Below are 9,456 nucleotides of genomic sequence, written 5' to 3'. Positions count from 1 at the left end.
TCCAGCGTAGAAACTAGATCCTGTTCAGGTGACTTCCTGTCTATAAACTGTGATCTTTATTTCAACAGGCTGGGCCCAGAAGACCTGAACCCTGACCACGACCCTGATCTCAGCTCAGACCAGGACTCTGACTCCAACCCTGACCAGGACTCTGACCCCAGCTCTGACCCCAACTGTGACCCCAGCTCTGATTCTGAACCAGGTCCTTTGGTTCCAGGTCCTGGTTTTGTCCTGGTGGTCTCTGACAGTGAGGTGAGTCATCAAGCCTGTTTATTGTGAACTGGTCTTAACCAGGTGAGTCCACGTCTGGTTATAGAATGATGCCATGTGTGTCTGCAGGTGTGTGTGCGGGTCAGGGAGGTCCGGCGGTCTCCGGTCTCTGTCCTAGAGTACCTGCAGCTCAGTCTGGAGGAGGTAACACGAACCATCACACACTTCATGTTCACCATGTATTAACAGCTATAAACACTACATTACCCATGAGCCCCGGCTGCTGTCTTCAGAAAGTGAAGTGATGTAAGCAGCTGAATGTTGGTGTAGTTTCTGCAGAGAGCTGAAGGATCATTCTGTAAACTTCATCTCTCACCTGTCCATCACCTGTCTCTCACCTGTCCATCACCTGTCCCTCACTGTCTATCACCTGTGTCCCACCTGTCCATCACCTGTGTCTCGATCATTCTGTAAACTGCATCCATCACCTGTGTCTCACCTGTCCCTCACTGTCCATCACCTGTGTCCCACCTGTCCATCACCTGTGTCTCGATCATTCTGTAAACTGCATCCATCACCTGTGTCTCACCTGTCCCTCACTGTCCATCACCTGTCTCTCACCTGTCCATCACCTGTGTCCCACCTGTCTCTCACCTGTCCATCACCTGTGTCCCACCTGTCCCTCACTGTCTATCACCTGTGTCCCACCTGTCCATCACCTGTGTCTCGATCATTCTGTAAACTTCATCCATCACCTGTGTCTCACCTGTCCCTCACTGTCCATCACCTGTGTCTCGATCATTCTGTAAACTTCATCCATCACCTGTGTCTCACCTGTCCATCACCTGTCCCTCACTGTCTATCACCTGTGTCCCACCTGTCCATCACCTGTGTCTCGATCATTCTGTAAACTTCATCCATCACCTGTGTCCCACCTGTCCATCACCTGTGTCTCGATCATTCTGTAAACTTCATCCATCACCTGTGTCTCACGTGTTTCACCTCTCCATTACCTGTGTCTCACCTCTCCATCACCTGTGTCTCGATCATTCTGTAAACTTCATCCATCACCTGTGTACCACCTGTCCCTCACTGTCCATCACTGTCATCACCTGTGTCCCACCTGTGTCTCACCTGTCCATCACCTGTCCCACCTGTCCTGGCCCTTCATCAGTTGTCTGTCTATACTTGCAGGCCTTCTTCCTGGTCTACAGTCTGGGCTGCCTGTCTGTCTACCTGCACCAGGTAATTGTCTGTCTGTTGTGTTCAGCAGGTAGTGAGTAAACACGTCTTGTAAATCTCTCAGGTGTTTTATGTTTTGAAAAGTTCAGTTTGAAGATCCTAAAACGTCCCGTCACATTCAATGATGACCTCATCCATGTCTTCTCCTGTGATTGGTCAGGAGCCGCTGTCAATCATCCAGCTGTGGAGGAAGTTCCGGTCCCTGCGGCCAGACTTCGTCAGCTCGTTCGCAGCCTATCAGCACTGTCGAAGCAGGGGGTGGGTCCCTAAAGGAGGGGGCGGGGCAAAGTATGGCGTCGACTTCAGTAAGACACACACACTCATACAGACACACGCGCACACAGGTGTGTTCCACTTCAGGCTCCGCCTCCAGGGGGCGTGGCCTGTAAAGGTGTACCAATCAAAGAATGATGGTGTGTTCAGGTGCTCTTCTGCTTCCCTGGAAAGAAAAGGTCCCATGATCTTCCAGTGTCTGTGGTGACGTTTGACATGTGACAACACATGACTGGCGGCTGTTAGGTCATCCGAACACAGAAGGCGGAGCCTGAAGTGAGACCAACATTCAGTCAGTTTGGCGTTTTAACAGATTCACTTCTCTGTGTTTTCAGTGCTGTACAGGAAGGGCCCACCTTTCTACCACGCCAGGTAACACACACACAGAACTGGTCCGTATTTTCAGGAAGACGTTCTTTACCTGATGTTTGTCCCTCTCCTCTTCCCGTAGTTATTCGGTGGTGATTGAGCGTGTTGATGAAGTGTTCAGGGGCTCGCCGTTGCGTCCGTTTTCGTGGCGTTCTCTGGCGGCGCTCAGCAGGATCACCTCCAACGTGTCGAAGGTAAGGAGGCGCCAGACGCCGTCAGGTCGCAGCTGATCTGCAGGTTGTTTCACCGTGTTTGTTTTCCAGGAGCTGATGCTGTGTTACATCATCTATCCAGCCGACCTATCGGACGCAGAGCTGGACTCACCTGTCTGTCTGAGCAGACTGAAGGTTCAGGTAACGCAGCCGACTGAGGCAGAAATGTTTCTGTACTGATTCACCTGCTGATCGACTGACAATAAAACATCAGAAACAGGAAGTGACAGAATGCCCAATGGCTGAAATGATGAGCTGATGATCAGAACAGTTTGATTGGTTAGTCAGTTCTGATCAGTTCATCGTTATTGATCAGTTGAATCTGCTGGGAACATTCCTTCTGTCTGAAACATATCGTGTTAATAAAGTTTGACCAAACAAACGAGCGAAGCTGTTTCTCTCAACAGGAAGTGATCGTCAGCAGGTGGGTTTCCTCCAGAGAACGAGCCGAGCAGGACGACATCTGATCGGCCGATGGCACACCTCAGCGACTGATGACATCAGCCAAAACATTTCCCACTCGAGACTCAGAAACCAGGAAACATGACGAGTGTGTTTGAACGCAGCAGATTTCGCACCAGCAGCTTCAGTTCCTGCACTTCAGCAGCATCGGTCGGTCGCCTCCCTGATACTCGTCAGCTGGTCAGGATGTTAGAGCCGTTTGTTTCTAATGTTTGAAACGTGATGGCGTTCCAGAGTCAAACTGCAGACGCAACGCGTTCACCTGTCTTCATACGTTCACCGAGGCTCATCAGCTAGCTGGTTAGTTAGTGATAACAGAAACAACATCTTGATCTTTAAAGAGCGCGTGTCGTTTCATAGTTTACAGATAAACTGGTTCAGTTTGAGTCTGTTTACATGTTTACAGTCGGTCCGTTAAAGCAGCTGCATCAGCTGTTAGCTGTTAGCATGGATGTACATGCGCCTGGAGAATGACCTCTAGGAAAGAGTGTGAACCCTGAGGCAGCGCTCGCTGGATTTAGAAAGGCAGTACAGATCAGGGGTCTCAGCATGTGTAAAAATAAAATATTTTGCTTATATGATCAGATTATTGATTCCAAATAAAGTTATTTTGTTCTCCGTCTGAAGGCCAAAATTTTTTACCTGTTAAAATCTGAATATTTTGGTTGTAAAAGATCCCGAGATGTGACGGGAGAAGAAGAGATGTTCAAGTCTAGAATAACTATTTGAATTAAGAAAACTTTATTGATCCTCTGCATCAAACATCATACAGACACGTTACATTCAGCATTCTCTGATGTAAACGAAGGAAAAACATGAAGGTTCTCAGGAGGTTCTGCAGCGTCTCTCTCTGGTGTCTGGACTTCTTCTGGAAGAGGACGGATCAATAAGCAGGTCTGGGTCCAACCTGACCGAGCAGAACTGCAGTAGCTGACTTCCTGTAGTTTTAAACCGCTGCGATCCAGACGCGTCTCTGCAGATGGTTACAGGAGAGAGCAGCAAGAAGGGTCTGGATCAGAACACCACGAGTCTGCAGAACCTCTCCGGGGCTGCACGTGTCTGGGACGAACACCATCCCTCCAGAAACTAAATGTCCAACAGAGAGATCGATAAGGTTTTCTTATTTTTCTGATGTATATTATATATATTCCGTATGTTAGTTATATTTGTAAAACACTGAACAGCAGTTCTTGTATGTAAAGTGTGTATTTGTATTCTTATCAACAGTATCACTACTGTGTTATGATCTCGCGGCAGTTCGCTCTCGCGATAACAGCCGGGCTCCCTGTATGCCTGCGCCATTCAGATCATGGAGTCTCGTCGGGAGGGCAGCGGCTGAAGAACCTGACCGGGACCCGGACCGAGCGACCGTCTGCGGGCTGTTACCCTCCGCTGTGTGTCCAGGTAAAGCCCGCGTGAGCCGGGGTCCAGCCGGCAGGTACCGGGGAGACCCCGCGGGGCTCCGGCAGGCTAACAGTTAGCAGCTAGCTGTTAGCTGATCTCAGGTGTAGCTCACCTGAAGTCGGACAGGCTGAGGTCACAGCAGCGGGCTGACGGGACTCCGGGTACACCGGACTCACGGTACCGGCGGCTGCTAGCTAACAGCTAATGTAACCTCCGAGCTGTGACCTGGTTCTCTGAGAAGCTGCGGAGCTCCTGTTCCTCTGAGCTCTGCGCTCACTTCCGGCTCTGTGTTTACTTCCGGTTGTGTGTTTTCTGTGTTTATTCTGTGAAATCAACAATAGTGATCAGATGTTTGTGAGTAAAGTCCTGAGGGCTGTTTCACAAAACCACGATAGAGGATTAAGCCGGGATTTTCCAGATATCCTGAACTAACGAGCCTGACTCGGCTTCACGACAGCAGTAGCACGTTCGTTACCATGGCGATTTATTCTGTGCAGCTAGCCTGCTTCAGACCGGGCTACCACACCCGGGCTAACACCACCCGGGCTAACACCACCCGGGCTAACACCACTAGTTATGCAGAGCGACTCGATAGACTGGATTTGCGCTACGGTAGCATGTTTCGAGAAGGCAGATCGTCAGAACACCGGCTGTGTTCAGCGGTCAGGCCGATCAGAACCTCAGCCAGCCACATTTTGGCCACATGGGAGCGCAAAGTTTGTGGTTCTTAGGTTTCATAGCTGGAGAAGAAGACTTTACACACAGGGAGCAACAGCGAGGAGGTTTTCGTGGAATAAAATGACATGTAATAAATAAATAAAATAAGCAGTAAAAACACAGTGGAAAACAGACTGAATGAAAATATCACCGCTAACTGAAACTGTCATAATTATAACGTTGGCCTAAATTGTGCCTTTAAAGTGAGCAGTGGACGGTAACAGTCACTCAAGAAATATATTTAACACACACACACATGCATGTATATATTCCTCATTAGGTTTCATAGTTGTATAATACTTCCAAATTAAATTCCCACTTCGCTGGACCAGTAAGCACTATATTGTGCACTGTTTACTCATCTGCTGCCAGCTTGGGAGAGAAAACAGTCATTACTACATTGTTTTACAGTCATGCTTACAGTGTGCATTGCAATGATCACTTCTGCCAGTTTGTAGAATAGGTAGCACAGCAGGAAGTGTTCACCTGTGGTTTTACTTACTACACTGGCAGACTGCAGGACTGCAGCCTCAGGGTCCACTTACAAATATCATACAGGATTTTCTATGAGCACTGACTTCATATCCATATTCACTAAGTACACTATTTTCACACAAAATTGACAGACCTCCAGCCTCTCTGCCTAGACCTACTCTATTTATATAGATAGATAGATAGATAGATAGATAGATACTCATACATACTTTTTGAAAGTATTTGTTAAAACTGTTGTTTGCAATGAAAAATGTTAAATAACTGAAAATGCTTTAAGAAAGGATTATTTGCACAATAAGAAAACATGCAATGTAATACAAACAGAGGAAACAAATGTGGCACCTGCCAGCTGGATTTTGTGTTTCCCCAATAAATAGTATTGTTAATACATTTGCTGAGTGACATATTAACGTCCACTGCTCCCTTTCAAGGTCTGACATAAGGTTACCATTCAGGTAACATTATAATTCTGACAGTTTCAGTCAGGAGCCGTGATATTTTTAGCTACTTACTCATTCAGTCGGCCCTCTGTTGTCTGCCACGTTCTGTCTCCCTGTTTTAATACTGCAGCCGTGTTTCTTCTCCTTTTCTATGATATAATGTGCACTTTTTCATGGTGAACCTTTTTATTCACCGTTACTCACTGCGTGTAAAGCGGGCGGCACACGTCTTTCAGCATCAATGAATCTGTGATCGACCGTGTGGGCTCTTGAAGAAAGCCGCTGACGCCCATTTATCTGAATTACTTCCACCTGGCTGGAAAGAGTCCTGAGCTGGTTTGGCCTTCGTGAAACGGATAAAGCCAGGATGCGCTGATCACACCAGGTCAAGCCTCGCTTTATCTTTTATCCTGGATTTTTAAATTCTGCTTTTGTGTATCTATAGAAATAATTGTATTTTGAACATGTGATGCTGCTTTAATTTGTAACTCGGCTCACAGGTGATCCTGATCCTTACTGAGACACACCTGTCTGAAAGATCCCGACAGGTGTTCAGGTTGATGGTTTCACTGTGTGTACAGAGCAGCAGCAGCAGGATGGCAGATGACCTTGACATCGAGGCGATGCTGGAGGCTCCGTACAGGAAGGTGAGAGTCCTCTGTCCTCTGTGTTGCAGCCTCTCAGCCGGACTCTACTGCTCCTCACAGATCCTGGTTCTGAATCAGACCCGCGTTAATGTAAAACCAGGACACCCGTAGACCATCTCAGGCCGCGCTGCGGACCGCAGGGTCTCTCTGTCTCACATTTAAGGCTTGACTGTTGTGCTTCCAGGATAACACAAGATTCACAAGCTCAGGTAGGTTTAGGTAAACTCAGGTAGGTTTAGGTAAACTCAGGTAGGTTTAGGTAAACTCAGGTAGGTTTAGGTAAACTCAGGTAGCTTTAGGTAAACTCAGGTAGCTTTAGGTAAACTCAGGTAGCTTTAGGTAAACTCAGGTAGCTTTAGGTAAACTCAGGTAGGTTTAGGTAAACTCAGGTAGGTTTAGGTAAACTCAGGTAGGTTTAGGTAAACTCAGGTAGGTTTAGGTAAACTCAGGTAGCCTCAGGTAGGTTTAAGGAGGCTCAGGTAGGTTTAGGTAAACTCAGGTAGCTCTAGGTAAACTCAGGTAGCTCTAGGTAAACTCAGGTAGCTCTAGGTAAACTCAGGTAGGCTCAGGTGGGTTTAAGGAGGCTCAGGTAGGTTTAGGTAAACTCAGGTAGCTCTAGGTAAACTCAGGTAGGCTCAGGTAGGTTTAAGGAGGCTCAGGTAGGTTTAGGTAAACTCAGGTAGGCTCAGGTAGCTTTAGGTAAACTCAGGTAGCTTTAGGTAAACTCAGGTAGCTTTAGGTAAACTCAGGTAGGCTCAGGTAGGTTTAAGGAGGCTCAGGTAGGTTTAGGTAAACTCAGGTAGGCTCAGGTAAACTCAGGTAGGCTCAGGTAGCTTTAGGTAAACTCAGGTAGGCTCAGGTAGGTTTAGGTAAACTCAGGTAGGCTCAGGTAAACTCAGGTAGGCTCAGGTAGCTTTAGGTAAACTCAGGTAGGCTCAGGTAGGTTTAAGGAGGCTCAGGTAGGCTCAGGTAAACTCGGGTAAGGTGAAGTCTCGGCCGTCTAACAGAAAGACTCTGAGGAGCTGTAAGCGAGGAATCACGAGTGCATCTTTCGCGGAAGTCTCTTGTTGGCCGACACGTGAAGATCAGTAAAGACGTTAACGTCAGATCCAGGTCAGAGCAGGAAGTGACCCGGTCCAATAAGAACCAAACGCTTCGAGATCCATTTCGCTCCGTTGTGGATTGTGAGGAATCTCAGCTAGGGGGCGCTTTATGACCTCGCTCATTCACTTCCACTCAAAACAGCCACGGCTGGGAGTTGGACTTCCTGTCACCTCCTCGTTCAGACAGGAAGTAACGGAAAGAGTAAATCCTGTGGTCCTGCGCTCTGATTGGCTCCTGCGTGGTCACGCCTTGGTGCCTCCTGGGCCGGTGCTGCGTTCAGGTACTCGTGTTTGTGTCCTGAGAGAAGGAGAAGCCTCTGAGCAGTAGAGTCGGGCTGATGATGACGACGATGGTGATGATGATGATGATGATGGCGTCCTTCACACGTAATAAATGCCCGTCTATCTCTCTTTGTAGACTTGCCTAACGATTTCTCACCTCTGCTCCCCTGAATGCCAGTGTGATCTGTCACAAACATGAAGGTAGTAAAAAGCCCCCATCATGCATTGCTGTACTGTGGTCCCCATGGTAACTGTTGTTGGCCGCCTAATGAGGAACAGCTGAGGATTCTGGGGGATGAAGTGTTAGAGAGAGTCAGACAGGAGAGAGTGGAGCGGCTGAGTAATAACTCCAGGAGGATCATGAGAAGGCAACATCACACTGCATGGCTTCTAGTGTCATAGTTAGCTGTTAGCTTAGCAATAGCACTATTCTGCATCCCAACTCTGAGCTGGGAGCGAGGGTCGGGCTTCACAGAGACCTGGTCTGGGGTCTCATTTATAAAACTGTACGAAGGAAAGACGTCCTGCGCAGATTCCCCTTTATAAATCACAGTCAGTGTGAAATGTGGCCCCTGTGAGGGAGCGCCACGTCCGGCCCTCCAAACGCCCACAGCTGCCTGTAAACGCTCAGTGAAGCTCGTTAATATTAATGCGTCCTGACTGCAGGCAGACTCTGAATCTAACTCAGTGACGCTGACGCTCCTTTTGGTGAAGCTGAAGCTATTTGTGCACCAGAGGAAAGGGGCCCCGGAGCCCCGCCCCTTTATAACCGATCTGCAGGAAGGGGCCTCCCTCTGAGCAGTGACGTCGCTGGCTGGAGGCGGGACGACCCAGGTACTGATCCCTTTGTAAAGACAGGAAACCAAATGACTTCCTCTGAGTTTAAACATTTATTCACGCAAGCATTCGAGGAGGCGTACGCACGTTTATAAAGGAGACCCCTGGTCTGGCCTGACCCGGTCTGGTCTGAGGTCAGGATGCAGAGCATGACGAGGTGGGTGGGGCTTATGCAGGTGAGTTGCAGGTTGTCAGAGTGAGGCTTTGCAGGAAGTGTAGAGGTGTGAGGTCACCACGCAGGTGTGTTTGACATGTTTCAGTCCTTTAAATGAGAGTATGGTTTTTATTACCACTGAAATATTCATGTCCTCAGGTTTGATTCCTTTTGTAGCTTCCGAACCTGCCAGGACACCCGTCTCCAGGTGTACATGTTGTCGACTCACCGACTCTGCAAGTCTTCAGGTTCAGCTCTGCGGTGTGTTGGCAGCGTTTAGAGCCTCAGAAGCTCAGTGAGCCCAGAACAGCTGAGAGCCGACCAGGTGCAGCGTGGCCGCGAGGACAGAAGTCAGTGTCGATCACTGAAGCTCACGAGCTGCAGCTGTTCACAAGAAGCAGCAGCCTCAGAGGGTGATGTCAGAGCAGCGCGGGTGATGTCAGAGGGTGATGTCAGAGCAGCGCGGGTGATGTCAGAGGGTGATGTCAGAGGGTGATGTCAGAGGGTGATGTCAGAGCAGCGCGGGTGATGTCAGAGGGTGATGTCAGAGCAGCGCGGGTGATGTCAGAGGGTGATGTCAGAGGGTGATGTCAGAGGGTGATGTCAGAG

At 48.7% G+C, this 9,456-nt stretch overlaps 2 protein-coding genes and 1 long non-coding RNA gene across 11 annotated transcripts in view; 2 read left to right on the top strand and 1 right to left on the bottom strand.

Moving 5' to 3' along the window:
• The window catches only part of tsen2 (TSEN2 tRNA splicing endonuclease subunit), a 7,591-nt gene extending 4,201 nt beyond the window's left edge, over window positions 1-3,390 (top strand). Inside the window, exons 9-12 of the mRNA XM_046075431.1 lie at window positions 2,061-2,097; window positions 2,177-2,288; window positions 2,358-2,447; window positions 2,714-3,390. Of these exons, the coding sequence (XP_045931387.1) occupies window positions 2,061-2,097; window positions 2,177-2,288; window positions 2,358-2,447; window positions 2,714-2,773 (299 nt within the window). The 3' untranslated portion in view covers window positions 2,774-3,390. The remainder of the gene's footprint in view (window positions 1-2,060; window positions 2,098-2,176; window positions 2,289-2,357; window positions 2,448-2,713) is intronic.
• Window positions 3,391-3,486: 96 nt separating this feature from the next.
• On the bottom strand, window positions 3,487-9,437 carry LOC123986967. Its single transcript, XR_006829027.1, has 2 exons — window positions 5,897-9,437; window positions 3,487-3,854 (listed from the first exon to the last, which is right to left on the bottom strand). It is a non-coding gene; the product is annotated as an uncharacterized LOC123986967 (long non-coding RNA).
• The window catches only part of LOC123986958 (RNA-binding protein 39-like), a 30,984-nt gene continuing 25,048 nt past the window's right edge, over window positions 3,521-9,456 (top strand). Inside the window, exons 1-3 of one of the 9 annotated variants that reach the window (XM_046075417.1) lie at window positions 3,521-3,882; window positions 3,996-4,172; window positions 6,325-6,471. In XM_046075417.1, coding sequence (XP_045931373.1) covers window positions 3,859-3,882; window positions 3,996-4,172; window positions 6,325-6,471 — 348 coding nt within the window. In that variant the 5' untranslated portion in view covers window positions 3,521-3,858. Of the gene's footprint in view, window positions 3,883-3,995; window positions 4,173-5,668; window positions 6,210-6,324; window positions 6,472-7,992; window positions 8,058-9,456 lie in introns of those variants that run through there. The other 8 variants (XM_046075416.1, XM_046075414.1, XM_046075413.1 and 5 more) reach the window with 8 other exon arrangements.

The sequence above is a fragment of the Micropterus dolomieu genome, linkage group LG18 (genome assembly GCF_021292245.1).
Source record: "Micropterus dolomieu isolate WLL.071019.BEF.003 ecotype Adirondacks linkage group LG18, ASM2129224v1, whole genome shotgun sequence".
Classification (NCBI taxonomy): Eukaryota; Metazoa; Chordata; class Actinopteri; order Centrarchiformes; family Centrarchidae; genus Micropterus; species Micropterus dolomieu.
This window is presented reverse-complemented; position numbering and strand designations above follow the sequence as displayed.